General features: G+C 36.4%; 2 protein-coding genes and 1 long non-coding RNA gene across 3 annotated transcripts; all 3 read right to left on the bottom strand.

Moving 5' to 3' along the window:
* Positions 9946 to 11925, bottom strand: LOC107610062 (protein FAR1-RELATED SEQUENCE 5-like). The gene is made up of 8 exons (XM_016312136.1): positions 11900 to 11925; positions 11680 to 11840; positions 11478 to 11595; positions 11281 to 11394; positions 11119 to 11189; positions 10845 to 10938; positions 10700 to 10794; positions 9946 to 10214 (listed from the first exon to the last, which is right to left on the bottom strand). Exons 1-8 carry the CDS (start codon positions 11923 to 11925, stop codon positions 9946 to 9948), a joined length of 948 nt encoding a protein of 315 aa, XP_016167622.1.
* Positions 19028 to 19706, bottom strand: LOC107632678. Its single transcript, XM_016336348.2, has one exon. The coding sequence runs from the start codon at positions 19600 to 19602 to the stop codon at positions 19354 to 19356; it is 249 nt and encodes an 82-aa protein (XP_016191834.1). The 5' UTR covers positions 19603 to 19706; the 3' UTR covers positions 19028 to 19353.
* Positions 20402 to 21904, bottom strand: LOC107618911. Its single transcript, XR_001615423.2, has 4 exons — positions 21766 to 21904; positions 21425 to 21516; positions 20958 to 21020; positions 20402 to 20865 (listed from the first exon to the last, which is right to left on the bottom strand). It is a non-coding gene; the product is annotated as an uncharacterized LOC107618911 (long non-coding RNA).

Below are 22488 nucleotides of genomic sequence, written 5' to 3'. Positions count from 1 at the left end.
TTGTCCTCTTGGAGTTGTGGACAGTCATCAGTATAGTGAGAATAGCACGCACAAATCCCACATACTCTCTGAGGGACTAACTATTGACATTGTTGTTGTGGAGGAGGTGGAGGTTGTTGTTGATTGAATTGAAGTTTCTTGAGGATATTGGTCATCTCTCCCAAAGTCTTAGTGAAGGCAGACTCAGTACTTGAAGACACTTCCGCAATAGCCTTGGGATGATTATTCATGTGCCTTCCATGCTGAGTAGACTCAGCTAAATCGGTGATAAGTTGCCACACTTCCGCCGCCGTCTTGTACTTTGTCAAAGAGCCATTACTCGAAACATCCAAAAGGATCTTATCTTGAGGCTTCATGCCTTGGGAAAAGTAACTAATAAGCACCAACTCGTCAAACATGTGATGGGACCACGAATCAAGGAGCTTCCTAAAACGTTCCCAATACTCATAGAGAGACTCTGATTCACCTTGAATGACGCAAGAAATTTTCTTCCTCAATCTATCTGTGACCTCCGATGGGAAGAACTTGTCTAAAAATTCTCTTCTAAGAAGATCCCAATTGGTGACAACATTCTCAGGTTGAGTGTAGAACCACTCCTTTGCCCTTCCCTCAAGAGAAAACGGGAAGGCATATAACCAAATAGCAACCTCATATGCACCATACCGCATAGTAGTTGAACAAGCAGTTTGAAAGTCTCTAAGATGCTTGATGGGATCTTGAGCGGGTAGACCATGAAACTTAGGAAGGATATTAATCAATGAGGTCTTTAGCTCAAAATCTGCATTCAAGTTCAGATGACGCGCTTGAAATGGTTGAAGAGTAAAATTCGAAGCTCCCGCTTCCTTGAGAGTGATCCTTCTAGGAGCGGCCATAGTATCGGTACCTAAATCAATAGAAGAGACATCAATAGATTTAGTAGGAGAGGAGTTAGTTTCTTTCTCAAATGACGCTTCGGATTCAACCTCGGGTAACATTGGTGAATTGGGTGAAACCCCTTCACCACCCTCGGAAACTAACAGACGCCAAGCTCGCCTGATAAACCCCATTTTTAGGGTTTATCCTGTGCTTAATCTAGTGGATTTTATCCATTATTCTCATACTTATTCATACAATTCGCATGTTTTACGTTTTTCTTCCGGATTTTATGCTATGATTGAAAACATGCTTCTTTGGGCTTTAAATTTGCTATGTTTAATCCTTTCTTATTACCATTCGATACTGTGATATGTGTGTTAAGTAATTTCAGAGATTACAGGGCAGGAATGGCTCAGAGGATGGAAAGAAAGCATGCAAGAGTGGAAGGAATACAAGAAGCTGAAGGAACTGCAAAGCTGTCCAGCCTGACCTCTTCGCACTCAAACGGTCATAACTTGAGCTATAGAGGTTCAAATGATGCGGTTTTAGTTGCGTTGGAAAGCTAACGTCCGGGGCTTCGAAATGATATATAATTTGCTGTAGTGTCCGTACAGATAAGCGACGCAAATGTGTACTCCATGCGGATGCGTTGCAGTGACGAAAAACCAGCGTGGCAGATTTCGCCCCAGCATTTTCTGGGCTGTTTTTGACCCAGTTTTCGGCCCAAAAATACAGACTAAAGCTAAGGAATGTATAGAAACTCAACACTCATCCACACACATTGAGATACATCGATATTAGGATTACTTTTAGTTTTAGATCTAAATCTAGATTAGCTTTACATTAGTAGTTTATGCTTTTGCTTTGGATTTTTGGATGCTAAAGAGTCATTACCTCCGTGAAGACATTACTTTAGTTTGTTTTCTTATTCCTTTATTTTTATTAATTGCTTATTGACCCTATTCAACTAAGTATGTTGCATTTTGAATTTATTAATATATAGAGTTACTTTTATTTTTAATTAATTTTAGTTTTATATTTTACTCTATCTAATTTATTATGTCTTCTTATATTTTTATGAATATTAATTCCATGTCAATGGAGTAGATTTTCTACTTGACATGGGGGTTGATTAAGAGGAGACACTTGAGTTGGAATGCTCAAGTGCTTAGTTAATTTGAAATTTGTTGGCTAATTCTATATCTACTAACGCTAGACCTTCCCAAGGGAAAGGACTAGGATCTGCAGATAAGAATCAGTCCAATCACTTGACTTTTCTTTACTCAGTAAAGGTTAACTAAGTGAAAACAACAACCGCTTTACATTACACTTAAGGAGATTCCAACAAGGATAGAACTTCCGATTAATCAATTCCCCAGTCAACGCTTTTTATATTAATAATAATTCTTAGTTTTATTGCTTTAATTTACAATTATTTTAATTACTCATTATCCAACTCAAACCTTCTCAAAAATTTCTGATTAATAAATTAGCACTATTTCCTGCAACTCGTTGGGAGACGACCTGGGACTTATACTCCCAGTATTTTTAATTCTAATTTTTGTGATGACCCTTTTTAAATTGGTGAGGCCTCTTTCCTCTCTTTCCTGTAACTCGTTGGGAGACGACCTGGGACTCATACTTCCAGTATTTTTAATTTTAATTTTTGTGACAACCCCTTTTAAATTGAGAAGGCGGATTTTAGTTGGTTAAAAACTATACTTGCAACGCATTTTGTTTATTAAATTTCTTAACTGGTCGATTTCTTGACGAACTGGTTTTCTGCTAGTAAAGAAATTTTTATAAAATTAATCGCGTGGGTGACTCGATCGCGTGAATGACCATCTTTTGAAAACGACGCGGCTGCGTGGGGCACGCGGTCGCGTGGTAGGGGTGGTGCTTCCAGCACCATTCCAGCCACGCTCCATCATAACTTTCTACCATACATCTTTTTACGTTGATTTTGCAGGGTCACGCGCACGCGTGAGTGACGCGCACGCGTGGGAGGCTGATTTCTCAAATGACGCGGACGCGTCAGGGATGCGTTCGCGTCGGCGTGCTTGTGCCTAAGGCACGCCTCCAGCCACGCTCCCGCGTAACTCTCTATAAGGGTTAGCGTCGCATGTGACGCGTGCGCGTGGTTCACGCGCACGCATGCGACGCGCTTTTTTTTTATATGCAGAATGCAAAATACAGCATGTAGATGAATATGCAGAAATTACGAATGAACACTAATAAAAATAAAATAAAATAAGACTAAGAATAAAAAGGAACGATTATACCATGGTGGGTTGTCTCCTTCCTAGCACTTTTAGTTATAGTCCTTAAGTTGGACATTTGGTGAGCTCCTTGTCATGGTGGCTTGTGCTTGAACTCGTCTTGAAACTTCCACCAATGTTTGGACCTCCAATAAGCTCTATCAATACTAAGTGAATTTCTCAAGCTTTGATGGAGTTCTTCACAAGCTTTGAGCTCCTAAATTTGATCCTCATGTATGCCTGGATCCCAAATCTTGTTTTTTCACCCGTCTTCAAGTGGAACATGATGATTCCATCTGGGTGGTAAGCAATCCGAATTCTCACTACGGCATCCAAACAGCCTCCTAGACCCATTCAGTTGTGCTTTATACCAACCTTTGCATTTAAACTTTGAGCTTTTCACCATATTGAATCTTGCATGATAATTCCTACCACTAGCCATCTCCCTCTTACCCGTAAAGCCACAAAGAGCTCGAAGTTGACCATCTGTCTCAAGTAACCCATATTCAAGCGAGAAGGTAAAGGTCAAGGATAAGTATTTTACCCAGTTGAATGTTGTATTGGATGGTAATGGCTTTGGGGGAGAGGTCTCCAACAACTTTGGTAAGGTAATTTCAAGCTCCATTCTCTTGTGCTCTTCCTTGATAACTTCCACCTCTTTGCAAGCTTCTTCAATTTCAACCTCTTCCTCTTGGTAGCTTTCTTCCAATTCAATATCTTCTTCATTACTCACCAAGGGCATGGGAGGTTGTGCTTCTTCTTCTTTAATCTCCATCTCTTGATCAACCTCTTCAAAGTCTTTAGCCATGATATGCCTTGGAGGTTGTACACCCTCTTCAACATCAAATTTAAACGTCTTGGAAGGAGGTTCTATGACTGGACTTTCCCATGGAGATTCAGCATCTCCTAAGTCTTCAACCACTTCTTTCTCTTCAATAATTACTGCTTTGTCCAGTTGTTTTAGTATAAAATCGTACTCATCCTTGATGATTTTCTTTCCATGATAACTCCTTTCAACTACTCCTTCATCTTCAAGGGTCTCTCCTATCTCCACATTTTGGGCCTCCTCTTGCTCTAAGACAAAATCAGACTCCTCCTTGATGTCTTCCTTCACTAATTCTTCAGCCACTCCTTCGACTTCAAGGGTCTCTACTACCTTCATCTGTAGGACCTCCCCTAACTTCTTATGAAGTATGGATTCGCGAAGATGATTCCTTCTTTCTTGTTTCATATCAATAGCATAACTGGGATCATCTTGCTCTTGGATTGATGGATGTGGGTGCTCTTCCATGGAGGGTGGTGATGGGATGGAAAGATTATTATGTAGTTGAAAAGGAAGCGCACTAAAGCTTCAGGGTTGAATATTAGAGGTAGAGGGTTGGTCCATGCGGGATATAACTGCTTGAAGAGTAGAGGTGAGACTAGTGATAGAGGCAAGTGTGGTATGAAGCTCTGTTTTCCCTTGGTGAATAACATCAATGGTGTTGTCATCCAATGGAGGTTGGGGTGGATATGGGTTAGGGTCATATGGAGGTGAATGGTATAAAGGAGATTGTGAGTATGGTGGTTCAAAGGTGTATTAGGGAGGTGGTTCATAGGCATATGGTGGGCTTGTTGGTAACTACAAGAGGGTCCACCATATTCATCATCTTTGTACACTCCCTGGAATGGCTCTTGACCATAGTAATTTGGTGGAGATGGTTTGTCACAAAAGGGTCCACCATAACTATTGTCTTGGTATGCATCACAGAATGGTTGTTGGTTATAGCGCATTGGAGGGGGTTGTTGCCAAGAGGGTTGATCAAATCCTTGTGGCTCCTCCCATCTTTGATTTTTCCAACCTTGATGCCTATTTTCATTATAGTTTCCATTCCTTACAACAACATTGGAACCAAACTTGAAACCAGAGGGGTGAGAATTCATAGTAGCTAAAGAAAATAAAAACGAAAACTAATAAAGAAATTAATGAAAATAAACTCCTAAAACTAGAAACACTGACAACAATATAAGATAAAGATTTGAAAAATGTTTAAATTTTGAAAATGTTTGACTTTTAAAAATTTAAATTTAAATTTTGAAATTTGAATTTTGAATTTTGGAATTCAAATATTGAAATTTGAAATTTGATTTTTAAAATAAGATAAGATAAGATTTTGAAAAAGATATGATTTTTGAAAAAGATTTGAATTTTGAAATTTAAAATTAAGATAAGATAAGATAAAAATTTTAAAATAAAAATCTGAATTTTTTTTTTGTAATTTTCGAAAAAATTAATTAAAATAAAGAGAAAAGATATTTTTGAATTTAATGAAGAAAGAGAAAAACAATAAAATGACACCAAACTTAAAAATTTTTAGATCAGAATGAAGAAAACAACCAAGAACAACTTGAAGGTCAAGATGAACACCAAGAACAACTTGAAGATCAAGAAAGAACAAGGAACACTATTTTTGAAAATTTTAATAACTAAAAAAAACCAATAACCTCTTAATTTACGAAAAAGTAAAAATAAAAACAAAAATAAAAACAAATAAATAAGCAAAAAGCAAATATTTACAATAACCAATAATAAGGCACACGTTTGCAATTCCCCGGCAATGGCGCCATTTTGACGAACGGATTTCTGCTAGTAAAGAATTTTATAAAAATAATTACGTTGTAAGTATAGTTTCTAAACCAACAGAGAAACCTTTCGTACAAAAATTTTGGTTGTCACAAGTAACAAAATCCAATAAAATTTATAACCGAAGTATTAAACCTCGGGTCGTCTTCTCAAGGAATTGGAGGGAAGTATGATTTATTATTGGTTATAGAAAAGGTAGAATTTTGGGTTTTTGGAATAGAGAACAAGTAATTTAAATAGCAAGAAAAATAAATAAATTAATAATTAGAAAATCTCTTAGCAAGGTATGAGAATTGAGAATCCTATCCTAGTTATCCTTATCAGGTGTAATGAGAATTGGATTTTACTCCCACTTAGTTGACCCTTACTAAATAAAGGTAAGTCAAGTGGACTAATTAACTTGATTCCTCAGTCCTAGTCAACTCCTATGGAAAGACTAGCTTTAGAGGGATCCAAATCAATCAGCAATCCTAATTTCCAATCAACTACTGAGTTTGATAACTCAAGCGTTACCAATTACTTAACCAAAGGCAAAAGGATAAAATAAATCATAAATTAAATTGAAAGCATCAAAAATAGAATAAAACAATCATAAATATGAAATACCTCAAACAATATTAAATAGAATATTCAATTCTAACATAGGAAAGTTCATAAATCAAATTGAAAAGATAAATAACAATTAAAGTAATAGAATAAATAAAACTAGAAAGTAAATTAAAGGAACATTGAACCTGGTATGAAGAAAATAACCATAAACTGATAGAAATCCTAAAATCCTAAGAGAGAGGAGAGAGCCTCTCTCTCTAGAAAACTACATCTAAAACCTAAAATTATGAATTATGACTGTTGTTAATGTTAATGGATGGATTCTCCCATTTTATAGCCTCTAATCTGTGTGTTCTGGGCCGAAAACTGGGTCAGAAACAGCCCAGAAATCGCTGGTTGCGAAATCTGCCACGCTGGTTTTTCGTCAATGCGACGCGTCCGCATGAATCACGTGTTCGTGTCACTTATCGTCAAGACAACTATGGCATATTATATATCATTTCGAAGCCTCGGACGTTATCTTTCCAACGCAACTGAAATCGAATCATTTGGACCTCTGTAGCTCAAGTTATGATCATTTGAGTGCTAAGAGGTCAGGCTGGACAGCTTAGCAATTTCTTCAACTTCTTGTATTCCTTCTACTTTTGCATGCTTTCTTTCCATCTTCTGAGTCATTCCTGCCCTGTAATCTCTGAAATCACTTGACACACATATCAAAGAATCTAATGGTAATAAGAGAGGATTAAAATTAGTAAAATTTAAGAGCAACGAAGCATGTTTTCAATTATAGCACAAAATCGGAAAGGAAATTGTAAAACCATGCATTTTGTATGAATAAGTGTATGAAAGATTGATAAAATCCACTCAATTGAGCACAAGATAAACCATAAAATAGTGGTTTATCATCGCCTAATAAGTGAAACGGTTCTTTCAATTTCAAGATCAAATGGGGCTAAACTCGGATCCGGTAATGAACGCGTCATTCAATAAAAGAAACATAGAGCTCATGGAAACAAAATATATTAAGAAAAATACTACTAATAACCTAAAAGGCACAAAAATAAAAGATGCAATTATGCAAATATGAAAATATTTACACCAACCAATAACTTAGCACACATATGCAACTCCCTGGCAACGATGCCAAAACTTCACGAGCGGATAAATTTCGGTCAAGAATTACCAAACGCATTTTTCCAAATCAATGTCGCAAGTATAGTCTTGACCGACGAGATTTCCGTTAATCATAGTTAAAAAGTATGTCACAATTAAATTCAATAACCGGGAGTAGAATCCCGAATCGTTTCCCTAGGAGTTGACACAAGATGCAAATTATTGGTTATGATTTTTCTGGAGGTTTTTGAAGTGGAGAACAAGAAAAATAAATAACTAAAAAAAATAGAGCAATAGTTAACTAGCAAGAGTTGGTAATGAATTAATATAAAAAGGCCTTGGTTTGGGGTGAGAATCGGAATGTCTATCCTTATTGTCTTGCTCAAGTGTGATGGTAAAATCTCATTGCTCTCACTTAGTTATCCTCTAATGATTGAAGGAAAGTCAAGTGAAATAATTAACTTTAGCTCACAAGTCCTAGTCACTTCATAGAGAAGAACTAGAGTTGGTGAGTTTTAAGCTAATTTGCAATATTCAATTACCAATCAACACTCGAATATAACAATTCAAGTGGCTCCAATTGCTCAACCCCAAACCAAGCAAGGAAATCTACTCCATGATATTGGATGACATTTTCTCAAACACTTGGTGAGAAAAGACAAAAGAAATGATAAAAACTAGAAAATAATTCAATCCAAATTACCACTAATAATAATCAATAATAATCAAGCAAGCAATAAAAGTAGATATGGAAATAATTCAATACATTAACAAAATTCAATAATAACAAGATCCAAACATGAATTCAAATAACCAAATAGAGTAGAGTACTAAAGGAATTGAAGAAGAAAAATATAAGGTTAATGATAGAATTGAAGGTAGCAACAGCTTCTCTCAAGATCCACTTGGAAGTGAACTAAGAAAATCAAAAACCCTAGAGAGAAGTAGGAATTTTTCTTACTAGAATTCAAAACTAACTAAAAACTAAAGTGAAAGTGAAGTGTCCACAGTCTCAGCTCCATCTCAGCCTCTAGTCTGCATTTTCGGGCTTGGAACTGGGCCAAAATCAACCCAGAAATTGCCCCCAGCGAATTCTGTTAATTGCGGCACGTGACGTTCATCACGCGTACATGTCAGCCATATGCACGCGTTGCTGGGCTCTGCACAAGGTCACGCGTATGCATCAGTTACGTGTACGCGTCAGTGGTCGATGCTCCTGGTCACGCGTACGCATCAGTCACGCGTACGCGTCGCTTGAAAAATGGCTTGATCATGCGTACGCGTCGCTTGAAAAATGGCTTGATCACGCATACGCTTCAGCCATGTGCGCGCGTCACCTCCAGCTTCTCAAATCTTTAAATTCTTGTGTTCCTTCCACTTTAGCATGACGCATCAGTCACACGTATGCGTCACTTATAAGATGGCTTGATCACGTCTATGCTTCAGCCATGCGTACGCGTCGCTTCCAGCTTCACAAATCTTCAATTTCTTTTGTTCCTTCCACTTTAACATGCTTCCTTTTCATCCTCTATGCCATTCCTGGATTCCTGCTCTATAAATCCTGTAATCACTTAACGCACATATCATGGCATCGAATGGCAATAACAAAGGGTTAAAATTAGTGATTTAAAGGCCTAGGAAGCATGTTTTCAATTATAGCACAAAATTAGGAAGAAAACTTAAAAACATGCAATTTACATGAAGAAGTGTGAGAATAGTTGACAAAACCCACTCAATTCAGTCCAAAATATATCATAAAATAGTGGTTTATCACCGCTACACTTTGAAATTTTTTTATTTCCAGTGGTTAATCATGTTGTGGTTTGAATGTCTTATCTTTGGATGTCTCTACTTATATAAGTTATGTACTGTTAGTCACGTATTGTTCGCAGGTGCCTGAAAACAGAACTATTTGTGTAACACCCTAATATACAGATCCTTATGCTCGAGTCATAAGTCAACGATATTATGGTGGTACGACTTAAGGTGGAATAATAGTAAGTATGTGTGTGTGTGTGTGTGTGTGTGTGTGTGTGTGTGTGTTAGTAAAGTTGAGATTATTCCCCTCGTCATTTGTCATTTTGAGATTTACTAATCGTGACCTGCGAAGTTTAGGCCGGCTAGAGTACAGAATTTAAAACTAGTTTGACAACAGTATTTCCTATCTCTCTCAAGATACGTCATCGCCTCTATAGGCAAGTTTCAAAATAAACACCTACATACATCATATTGAAGTTTTATCAAAATAAACAGGAGAGATTCTAAAAGTACAAAACAGAATCAAATAAACTTCGCCGCCTTCTAGACAAATCCAGCTCACTGCTAAGCACCAGGATCTGCATCTGAAAAATAGAGAATATATACGGAATGGGAACCCCCGACCCATGGGTTCCAAGTTCTTCTTCTTCTTCACATAGATTTCTTGATGCAGGTGTCCAGTTTAGATCCAAGCCTCTTCAATCTCGGCTGACCCTTCGTTGCGACCTTCGAAGGACCTCGTATGTCAGATGAACCAAGAGCGGGGTCACATTATTTCACCATGCTATTCTATGTAGTTGGCACACTTCTGGGCCCCAAGTTCGCACAATAATCAAATAGCTTGGCCCTTAACTCATCAAGACCCGAATGTAACATGGCCGCTTCTTCTTCACATGTCATGAAATTCTGGGCAACATTGAAGAAGTGAGAACATAGTCCTCTAAATAAGTTGTGGCTTTCATCGGACTGCTTCTCGTCGTGGCTGCTCTTGATGAAAGTGTATTTGCACTGTACATTCTTGCTCCATCGAGGGAGCACATAGCAAGATGATACTCTGTCTACTCCGTAATAAAAGAACACAACAAGACAATGACAACAAAGAATACTTCTTAATTCAAACATGTTACACTCGCAATGAATCTTATGTGTCGCTGGGTCAAACTTGACATTGTTCGTCCAGGACCTAGCCTCCCCATATAGTAGGTATTGCTCATTTACGGTCACACAAAATAAATCACCATCCTGAGTCACACCACGGACTAAACAATCCCTTTTTTTCTAAATTCCTGTTGTACTTCCCTAAACTTAGAGGTTATATACTCATGCTAAATTTTTTTTTCAATTGTAGAGCTCGATGAATAGGGAACGACTCCTTTAGAGTCTGCAGCATCGTCCTCCAGCTCCTTTTGCTCCTTGGTCCCAAGTACATTGTCATACTCATGCATGAACTGAACCAGTCCACTCTTGCAATGCAAGTAACCACTAAAAAAGGCGTTCATACTCTCACTCCGTTGGGTACTTCTCATACCATTCTAAAATTCACCTTGAAAATAGATTGGAACCCATATTCGACGATCGTCATAAAGGTCTACAAAACCAGAAGAAAACAAAGCAATAATCACCATCATGAACAATTGGCTACATCACAACACATAACTACAGACTTAGTGAACCAAGTAGACATAGACCTTTCGAACAAAGATATCCCATAATAGTATCCAAATAGGTTACAAATCACCCGATGACAACGGGACCTAAAATTGAGTATAGTTAAAACAGAACCTGCATAACAAACCTAATATCCAAAAAAAACAAAGGAGCACAATACAGAACGAACCTAATAGCCATCTGTTTTGCTCTAAGTTAAACTCAGCGATGAATGCACACCAATCCTTCTCGAAAGATTCCACATACCAGGCATTCCAAACAGTGCGATGCATTCTAGCATCTATTTCTCAGTACCGAGCATATCCTCCGAGCTTTTTGCGGTATCTTCTTCATTATGTGCCATATGCACCATCGGTGGCGAGTATCTGGAAGGGCATTCCTAATAGCACCAAACATGGATTTGCACTAGTCCGTGATGATGGCCTGTGGGGGAGTTTCGATGACTTCAACCATTACTTAAAGACCCACTCAAAGCTATGAATTTCTTCATTTCCCAGCAAAGCACATCCGAGCAGAGTGGACTTGCCATGATGGTTGACACCAATGAAATATGCAAACGGAAGTCCGTGCCTATAATAAATCCATCCAAAATTACAAATCACGATAGTGCGAAAACAATAACCCTTTCAATAGAGACAGAAACACAAATATACTTGTTTCTACTGTACATTGTATCAAACGATACCATGTCTCCATAATATTCATAGGACGCCCTGCATCTTGCATCTACCCAAAGCGCACTCTTAAACTTGTTAGCTTCGTCCACATCAACTGCATAAAGAAAATTCAGGTTGATATCTTTCATTCACATGAAATAGCTAATCATTTCCTTCACATCTGCGTTTTCGTCAGCACAGCGCAGATTGCTCGTAATATAGTTCCTCACATCCTTTTCTGAGTAACCCAAATTTGACGAGCCACCAACCTCGTTCGCCAGTGTGAGATAAGTCTTATTGGGCCGTATGCCAGCCTCATCGTTGTCCTGAATCACACACTTGGCATGGATGGTCAGTTCCCTGTACTCAATGTAATACACAGCTTGCTTGGCAGAACACTGATGACTTGTATCATCTACCTCTTTCTCTCATCTAAAAGGGCCATAGAAGTGATGAATTCTCATTCATTTGATGCATTGATAAGAGTTATATCATAATCTTATAAGACTCTGCTTTGAAATGAGTTCTTACTTGGATTTCAGGTGAAAAGAGCAACAAAAGAGGAAGAAAGCAAGCAAAGGTGCTGGGCGTGTGTGTGGGGCGTGCCACTTCAAGCAAACGCCTGGATCTTTGACTGGGCGTGGTACGCCAGCTATGTATCCCAGAGAAGGTTTTCCAAGATCCACTATGGACGTGGCACGCCACTGTTTGGGTGTGGCACGCCGGTTATGCTCTCCAGAGAAGGATTTCTTAACATCACAATGGTCGTGGCACGCCACTGCTGGGCGTGGCACGCCAACTATATTGTCTAGAAGAGAGTGCTTCAAAGTTACTATGGGCGTGGCATGCCAAGGCCAGGCTTGGCACGCCAGTTACTTGATCCAGAGAAGAGTTATTGCGTTTACTATGGGCGTGGCATGCCAGTTACTTAATCCAGAAAAGAGTTACTGGGCTTTATCATGGGCGTGGCACGCCACTGCAGGGCGTGGCACACCACTACAGGGTGTGGCACGCCAACTATCTATTCCAGAGGAGAAAGGAAGGAGCATCATCAATGGGCGTGCCACTTGGTACTAGGGGCATGGCACGCCAAGCTTGTGAGCCCAAACCATCATCATGGGAGTGCCACTTGAGTCCTTGGCGTGGAACGCCAGTTCACTTAACCAGAAAGAGAGATTGAAGACTCAAACCTGGGCGTGGCACGCCAAGCCAATTGCCCAGAGGAGGAGGGTGAAGACTTCATCATGGGCGTGCCACTTGAGATCTTGAGCGTGGCACGCCAAGTCAATACCTCATCGAAGGTGTGTCACTTGAGACTCTAGGCGTGGCACGCCAACCTTCCTCGCATCATGGGCGTGGCACGCTAGTTCACTGGACCAGAAAGGAAAGTTTGTGCATCAACAAGGGCGTGGCATGCCAGACCTGGGCGTGGCACGCCAGGCCAACCTTCCAGAGAAGAAGATTGAAGACCCTAACAAGGGCGTGGCACGCCAGTTCAATTTTCCAGAGAAGAAGATGGAAGACTCCACCATGGGGCGTGCCACTTGAGACTTGGGCGTGACACGCCAAGCCAATTATCAACATGGGCGTGCCACTTGAGATCCAGGGCGTGGAGCGCCAAGCGATACCAAGCTGGGCATGGCACGCCGTTCACACGCCACTCACACGCCACTCACATGCCATCAATGAGAGAGTATTCCCTTTAGTTTTAATTGTAATTTCTTTTCCTTTTTGTAATTTCTTATTTTATAGTAATAAGAGTAGTATAAATACCCCTTGAAGAGTACTGAAAGGGGACTTGAAACTTTTACTTCACTTTACTTTACTTTACTTTCATCTTCTTTCATCTCTTGTACTCTATCTCTAAGCTATGAGTAGCTAAACTCCTTCTCATTGGGGAAGGAAATTCTGTTGTATTTGATGGATTAATGATAGTGAATTTTTTCTTCTCTTCATCTCTCTTTGATTTGCTAGAAGGAATTTCGTTCTTCATGCTTAGCATTCAATTATCTTGGAAAAGAGATTGAATGCAAATTGGGTTTCATGGGAACCTTGGAAGAGGAAACATTAAATCATGCTTGAAATCCCTTCTCACATTGAGTAGATCTGGGTTTCGGGATTGGATATGGTGACATTAAATCTACCCACTACTTGGATCTATGAGGATGTGTGGTAAAATCAGGGACCAAGCTTATCTCTTTTCATGAGCAATTAGACCAAGGAATTAGCTTATTATCAAGATTTGAGAGATTAAATTACCAAGGAATTCGGATTCAATCAATCATGATTGCCAAAAGGTCAATGAGTTTCATGATTGAAGATGAGATGATCTAAAATTAATCCGAAGAAAGCAACAACTCCTAACCCCAATGAATCTTCCCCATTCTTATATTCCCTATTCTTTATAGCTTTATTTAATTTCTGTCAATCAACCCATTCCCCTTTTACAATTCAGTCATTTACATTTCTATCATTTACATTCTAGCAATTTTCTTTATGCTCTTTACATTCCAGCACTTTACTGCTTTTTTTTATCTTCAAGTCCTTTACAATTCCGTTATTTAATTTGTTGCACTCAACACTTATTCTTGATTAGCTTAACTAAATCACCCTATAACTAAAGTTGTTCAATCAATCAATCCTCGTAGGATTGACCTCACTCTTATTGAGTTTTTACTTGACGATAATTTGGTATACTTGCCGAAGGAGTTATTGTAGTGATATAGTAAATTTCCATCATCAAACACAGGTGCGTATGCTTCAATTCTAATTTGGACACCATCCAATTATCTTTCTGTCGATCAAGCATCGCGTACATCCTTGCTTTGCATCTGGCTGTTGTTATTATCTTTACCCGAGTTGCTGCCTTCACTCGAGACTCCCGATAACCTTCACGACTGTAGTGTATCGATTGGTTAATGGGTGCCCTTGATTCTTTCCTAGTCTTGTCAAAGTTGGTATTCCTAATCCTAGTCACGAACCTAACTTTCTTTGCATAATTATAATAGAACTCTTGTGCCCACAGCAAGGAAACAAATCTCAATCCTACCTATGGGATTTCCTCTATGGGAATTTCAGTGTGATCGGGCAACTGCAAATCCATTCAAAAAAAGTATCATTCAACACAAAAATCACTCAACTAATTAATTTCCAATACCTCGCTAATTTTGTCACCAGAATAAAACATATTCCACACCTCATGATTCACTGTCATTGCATCATCCTCTAATTGAATAACGTCTACAGATTCTTTCCCCTGAAATCGATAACCGATGACATATCTCCAAAAAAGATAACCATCCATTGTTTGACACTCTTAAAAAGTCTTTCAACAAACTTATCCATTGATAACACCAAATAAACAACCAAAACTAAACTGATATAAAACAACACCATCCATTTTCATATCTATAAAACAAACATTAATCAAAGTTACAAACATCAATTAAACATGGTGAACAAACAGAATAATAAACCACATGAAATGTAGAAAATGTAGCATCATTCTAGCATAATTGAAGGAAAGAATATCCACACCAATTCTAATTAAACAAACAAAATCACAATCCTTCCAACAAAGCTTATCACTGTTAATAACTCAACAATAAAATAAAAAATAAGTTACAAATAAACATAACCAAATATACTACTACCATACAAATTACCTTGTCCACACGTTGTGTGTCATCTTCACTCAGAGACGGGACATTAATATTGGTGGAATTAGAATGATCACTCACATCATATGCAGTGTCGTACGATACTTCTTCACAAATTGATTGATCCATCGACGTAATGTGGTCCACTGGCTTTCAACAGAAACACATACACCTTACCGAAGATGGTTGAGGAGAAGAGGGTTGCGTGACACCTTCAAACACTCACGTCGTAGTTCTCTTCCACGGGATTGGTGGTTGGTCCACTCGCCTTCAACGGAGACACATACACCTTATCGGAGATGGTTGAGGAGAAGAGAGATGCGTGACACCTTCAAACACTCATGTCGCAGTTCTCTTCCACGGGCCTGGTGGTGCGACAAACCGGGTGAAGGCGCAGTCACCGTCTAAGGGTAATGGCGGCGTTCCAATGACTTAAAAAGTTCCACGAAGGAGAAGTGGGATCCAGGTGAAGGCATAGTCACCGTCGAATGGTAATGGCGGCGTCCAGGTGAATTGAAAAGCTCCACGAAAGAGACGCAGCCGGCTAGAAAAAAGGGGATTAGGGTTGCGTGACGGGTTACACCGTAGTCTTCGTAATTGGCACGAGGCCTCATGCTACGTTACCACTCCTTATTCTTTCAAAATGCATTATAATGGACCCCACTAAATTTTTAATTGATATAATAAATTATATTTAATTATTTTTAATTATTGTTGGTAACAGTTGGCAGATTCATATCTTGATACCATATACTTTTCCCATTCAATAACATCAAATACACTTTCTGAAGTATTCTCTCAGTTACTCATCAATTCTTCTTTTCTGATCTTGATTCTCAAAATCAAGAGCACCATTCTCGATAATTCAACAATCTCATTAACTAAATTCTTCATTCTATATTTGTGTATAAATATATTTATTATTTAACTTATTTTTAATATATATTTTATATAAATAATTAATTTGAATTAGTTTATACTTGGCATGATTAACATATATATCGTGTTATGTCTTGTTTTCGTATTTGATAGCATTTAAATGATTAAAATACATGGAGGTCACTCAGATAAAGACGTCTAAAACATCTTTTTTTAAAGATGTTTCCTTAGAAATAAATAAAATTTTTATAATTAAATGTAGTGTAACAAAATATATATAATATTAATTAGTTCTTAAAAAATTCTAAAAAAATAGTTTCTTTCATTTTAGTAAAATAACTATTTATTAAAGTAGATAAATTAATTATTTTCTTCTCATATACAGTTTTTTTAAGACATAAAAGTAATTAATTAGGACATTAGTTAAGATAATTAAAGTTTCTATTTCATTAAATTTTTAATTTAAAGAAAATCCTAGTTAATTTTGGTATAAAAATTTTGAATTTGAAAACATTGATAAAAATTATGTTGAATTTTGATTTATTTGATTCTCATTTAAATTAATCACTACATAAGTTAAAGTTCTGTTTTGAAGTTATATTCGAGCTTTAATTTGATTTTTAAAGTTTCAATTTACTTAGTTTAATTTTTTAACTTAGGTATTCGTGATTCATATTAGGGTTTTAAATGTTTAATTGAAAAAAAAATAAGGTAAAAAAAATTTCAATTGTCACATCAAACAGTCGCTAGAATGTATAATGTAACAGTCGTTAGTCCATCTCAGCATGTCATTAACGATTTTGTGAGACAGTGACAAAAATAAGATTAGGAACCAATGTGAGTCATAACTATTAAGTTGGGAGACTAAATTGAGTAAATCAAAATTTTTGAAATTAGATTGAAACATAGTTGTTAGAACCGAACCAGTGATCGAACCAATCAAGCTACTGGTTCACTGGTTTATTGGTTCAACCGATAAATCACTGGTTGAACCGATAAAACCGGTCTCACGTAAATATAAAATATAAAATAGTTAAAAATTTAAAATTAAAATTTGAATACATATCTTCACTAACATTTTATGAAGAATCAAGTCTCAACTTCTAAAAATAACTAATATAAAAAAATCATAAAATTTTAATACTACAATAGTATCTTATTTTGACACAATAAAAAAATAATTAATTCACAAATCCTATCATCTAACTATAATATCAGTAGATTTTAACACTAACATCAAAACAAATAACCTTAATCACAATACTAGCAATAAAATAGATAAAATAAATTAATAAATTTTTAGTAAAATTTATATTTATATTAATAATAGTATATAATTAAAATATAATTAATTTTAAAAATAGAAAAAACAAAAATTAAATTAAATTAGATATTTATGTATACTATATAATTAGTATTTGTCAAATATAATACTTAGAAGTGCAATGGCTAAGTGGTAAGTAGAGGTTGCTTTTGCTCCAAGGTTCTTGGTTTGAGACCTTGTGGAGATATTTTAAAAAATTTTTCAAGCAGATCAGTTCGGTTAGACCGGTTTGCACCGGTTCTTACCGATTCACACTGGTTTTATTCCTTAAACGGTCCAAGGAGTAAACCGAACCGAACTCTAGTCCGGTTCACTAGTTTTTCGGTCGAATCAGCCGATCCAGTTTGGTTTTTACAACTATGGATTCAAATACGAACATAATTTCAGAGACCAATAAGTATTATCTCTTTGTTGACAATTAAGTTGTTTTAATGGTAATTAAGATCTAATAATAGTTTATAATAAAAGAAGCATTCTTTTGCAACAATGAACCTATAGTAATAGTTAGGGGTGTTCATAAATTAGATCATATCCATATAAATTCACAATATTTATCCGTATCTGATCTGTAATTTGAAGATATGATCTGATCTATGAGATGATCGGATTGGATCGAATCGGATCCACACTCTAATCAGATAGAAGTAAATATGTTTACAAAAGTAAACAAAAAAAATTATTGACTTTTTTTATAAAAATAAATTTTTTTAATATTTTTCATTTTATGGATATATTTGATATCTGATCCAAACATAAAAAGTGCGAATATCGAATTTGATCTAATGAGTTTAGTGCAGATTGGATCAAAATTTTAGCCATATCCCATCTGTAAACACCCCTAACAATAATAACTAAAAAATTATAATGATTATATTTTTAACTAAGAGGAAGTGCCAAAAAAAAAAGTACTAAATACAAGAACATTTAATCAAATATTAAAAGAAAATTTTACTTTAAAACAGTTGGACCTTTTTTGCTCATATATATATAATGTAATAATAATAATAATATGATAATTGAATCTTAATATATAATAATAATATAGTAATTATTTTATATATTGTACGAATATAAATTAATTATTTTTTATTTATAAAAATTTTAAGAGCTTGTTTTATATATATATATTTTGATGAATTTGATATATTTTTTATGTAAATAATCTTTTAAAAAAAATTTAATAGTTAATCTATTATTTTTTTTTGTTTTAGTCTAAATTAAATATTTTTTATTGTTTTTGGAAAGAAAATTTTTTGAGGAATTTAATAATATGTGATGAGAAACACCGAATAAATTATACAGAAATCAATTAAAACATAACATGAAAACATCTTTAAAAAAAGACGTTTTAAACGTCTTTATCTAAGTGGCCTCCAAAATACATAGGTAGCTAGTTCTATTGGAAAAGATGTATATGATTTGGTCAAATCCCACATAATGTAAAATCAACTCTTTGTGCGAAACATTGACTACGCAAAATGTAAGAAGGAAACTCTTCCCACAAATATATTATGTATATACTTGTTCAATCGTGCAAGTATACTATTACTGTATTTCTATTCAAAATATGACCAAGTAAAATAAATGAACTTCCATTCTGGAAAATTTCAAACCGGCCATATTTGCAGAACTTGGCTCAAACGAAAAACTTTAATCGTTTAAACTAATGATATAAAAACGGTACGTAGTATAACACATATGATCCTTATTATTATTAACTTAACATGGAATAATATTAGACATCATAATACAGAAACAATCGTATATGAATGTGCCCCCCAAGAATAAATGAATCCAAAGGCCAAATGAAGACATAAACAAAGTAATAACCTAATCAAATAAGAAAAAAATGATTTACAAAAGTGGTTTGATGAAAAGAGACAACTATATAACGAGATAAGTTTTGAAGAGAAAGAAACAAAAAAGAAAAGGTTTAAAGAGTAAAAGAAACTCTATTTTACAATTTAAACCTTTCTTTTCCTTTTCAAAATCAAAACTCGCAAATCATATCTTAATTTTTCTGAGTAGCTTTGGAATACTTGGTCTTAATCCAGTTGAATCCAGTGGTAGTGCCATCCTTCAACTTCTTCACGCCACTGGAAGCTACGGCTTTGGTCTTGTCGATACCATGGCCTAGCTTCTCCTTGTATTTAGCAGTACCGTTGGTCTTCTTGTCATGTCCAACCATCACTGGATCAGGCCCATCGTCCCACTGATCGGCCCATGAAGTTCCATAGGATGAAGAGCTGTGTCCATTCATGTCTGATGAAATTCTTGATGAGATATTGAAGGATTAGGATTATTTGAGTGTTGCTTCAGATTGTATTAGAGGTTTTCAGGTTTCAACTAAGGACTGCTTCAATGCCTTTTATATAATGATATCGAAGCGTGTGAAAGGTAGTTGATCTAGAAAGTAAGATATCGTGTGGATTTTGGCATGTGGATATAATTACTAGAATTAATGTTATAAAAGGAATTATATTATATGTATCTATTAATAATGACAATCTATGATGTTATGGTGACCGTGTTCAAAATAGACGCCTAGAATGGAACCTTCTATTAGCTAGTTTATGAAATTTATTGTTTATTGATTTGAATAAGCAAATAAGGTTTTGGACCAACACGTCTAGGACCATGGTGGCTTCCGCGATAGATTGTGTGAAGGAGGATCCTAGAAGCTTCTAGGGCTCATAAAGGTCATTTTGGTTTATTTTCTATAGTCAAATTCAAATAATGACAATAATAAGTTGATAGTAGGGGCCAAAAAAGTAAGAGGGAACTCAGGTTCCTCAACTCACCGGTTCCCACCAGAATGGACAATGCTCAGTTAGGAGTTGAAAATCAAGGTTCTGAGTTGAACCGAAAAAATCGTTTTATAATAAAATAATAAATAAAATATACACATGAAAATTATTTGAACTATAAATTAGTCATTTTTGTGACTAACTTTTAATTTTAAAATCTTTTTGATAGATAATTTAGAAAGTACATATGTATCTAGCTTTAGGAATTATTTAATCAACACTTTACTTTGTATTACAATTTACATGTTAGAATTTAAGTAGCCTTTGTTCTATATTAAATATTTTGGATTCAGAGATTATCCTTTGATGATAACCAAGCAAGAATTGGAGTTTTAGTTGTTCCATCAAGCATTACAAAATTATGTCTTCTTAACAGTGGTTGTGAATGAATTCACTGAAATTGGTTCACAGATCATAGTCCACTTTTATCTGTCAAAACAAAATTGTTAGGCTTCTCAAAATGAGCATGATATCAAAAAATAATACATGGAAGGAGAATAACTTTTACAATGAATCCTAGCGTAGGAGGGTCACACTCTAGTAGAGTATAAACTATAAAGTAACATAGTTTCATTAATTCTGAAACCTTCATTTCTTCACAAGAACATAAAGAACAACTCGGTTGCTGCGATAATCAGGATGCCACAGATTTTGATCAATGCGACCAATTCTGAAATTGTTCACTGCAGCTTCTAGGAAGTACTCAAGAATGGCATCTGAAACCAGAAAAGAAAAAAAGATCTCAGAACTTATAATACTTGTGAGGATTAGGGTCCAAAAATGAAGTTAAAAGAAACAAATCCTTCACCATTTCGAAGCTCGCCAGCCAAAAAGATAGTTGTATTAGGCCCAAAGAGTTGCCCTAGCGTCTCTAGCAGATTGAGTTGAAAATTCATTGGTATATTAACTCAAAATCTTGAAACATCTTATAGCACTCTTTATCTTTATATTATCCAGTTCCCTAATATACCAAAATGGATCTTTCTTAATCATGTCAAAAGCCAAACTATAAGAACTAATTTAAAAGAAAATAAATGACAAACTATATCAGTTTATCATGTCACAAAATCCAGTTCAGTTTAGCAGGATCAGTTCAGAGTTCACAGTTTCAGAGTTCATCATGTCACAAAATCAAAGAGCTACTCAATCAAACTCATCAGGAGACAGAGACATGCAACAGTTATTCAATGATTCAATCAAACAATCACAACACCACCCCAGATGAAAAAAAGTTAAAAGAAGCTCCCAAGATTAATACTTGGGTGTATTATTGACCTGTTCAACAATGTTGCCTGCTGGAGAAAGAACTTCTTGCCTTTTAGCAGAGAGCTTGGCCAAAGTGGTTGTGTGAATGGCTCCAACGACAGCTACAGAGTAACAAATCCATTTTTAGCAATAATTTCAACAACACAAAATCAGTTATTTGATTTCCATTCACAATTTCACATTCAGAAATTAAAAAAGCAGCAACAGAGTATCAAATCCATTTTTAGCAATAATTTCAACAACACAAAATTAATTATTTGATTTTCCTTCACAATTTCACATTCAGAAATTAAAAAAAGCAGCAACAGAGTAACAAAAATCAATTATTAATTACAAAAAAAAACTAATACCTAGGCTAGAAGCTGGATCCTGGAAGGCTGGAACAGGGCAGAGCTGGCGAGGGTGTGGAAGTGGCCGGGGACGATGGCTGGGAAGACAGTGGCCGACGTGGTGGTGTGGAACAGAGCTGGCACCGGCAGGAAGTGGCTGCGCGACGGAGGCAAGAGACGAGACCGGCGACGGTGGCTTCGATTTTCGAAGCTCAAACGGCGGTGGCTGGACGGACGTTGCGCCGTTGCCTTCGAAGCTCGAAGCTGGGACGGCGGCGGTGGCTGGACGGACATGCGCCGGCGGCTTCGATGACGTTGAGACGAATTGGGGCTAGAGTCTGGACTCTGGACTGCTGCTTCGCGTTGTGGAGGCTGGAGACTAGAAGGAAGAGGGGTTAGGGAACTTAGGGTTGCCATCCCTGCACAACAAAACGCTGCGTTTTTGTTAAGATTAAAAAACCGGCCGGGTCACGGTTCGGTTCGACCGAACAGTTTTCGGCCGGTTCAACGGTCCAATGACGGTTTTTAAATTTGTCAGTTTTACTTTCTGTCCGAACCGTAATTAATAACGGTTCGCGGTTCGACCGGTTCGACCGTCCGATTCGAACCAGTTTTCAGAACATTGTTGAAAATCAACCCAAATCAACATAAAAGTAAAGGAAAATAATTAATTAAATATATTCGTTTTATTTCTTGTAAGTGAAGAAAAAAATAGAATTAATAAATACATCATAATTAAAAAAT

This window comes from Arachis ipaensis, chromosome B01 (assembly GCF_000816755.2).
Source record: "Arachis ipaensis cultivar K30076 chromosome B01, Araip1.1, whole genome shotgun sequence".
NCBI lineage: Eukaryota > Viridiplantae > Streptophyta > Magnoliopsida > Fabales > Fabaceae > Arachis > Arachis ipaensis.
The sequence above is the reverse complement of the archived record's forward strand: the minus strand, read 5'-3'. Positions and strand labels throughout refer to the sequence as shown.

Coding starts and splice junctions, on each gene's coding strand:
- LOC107610062 (XM_016312136.1), bottom strand. CDS start 11,925: ATGGCCCTTTTAGATGAGAGAAAGAG. Junction 11,395..11,477: donor ACAATGTACAGTAGAAACAA/GTATATTTGTGT, acceptor GATTTATTATAG/GCACGGACTTCCGTTTGCAT. Junction 10,795..10,844: donor GGGATATCTTTGTTCGAAAG/GTCTATGTCTAC, acceptor GTTGTGATGTAG/CCAATTGTTCATGATGGTGA.
- LOC107632678 (XM_016336348.2), bottom strand. CDS start 19,602: ATGAATGGACACAGCTCTTCATCCTATGGAACTTCATGGGCCGATCAG.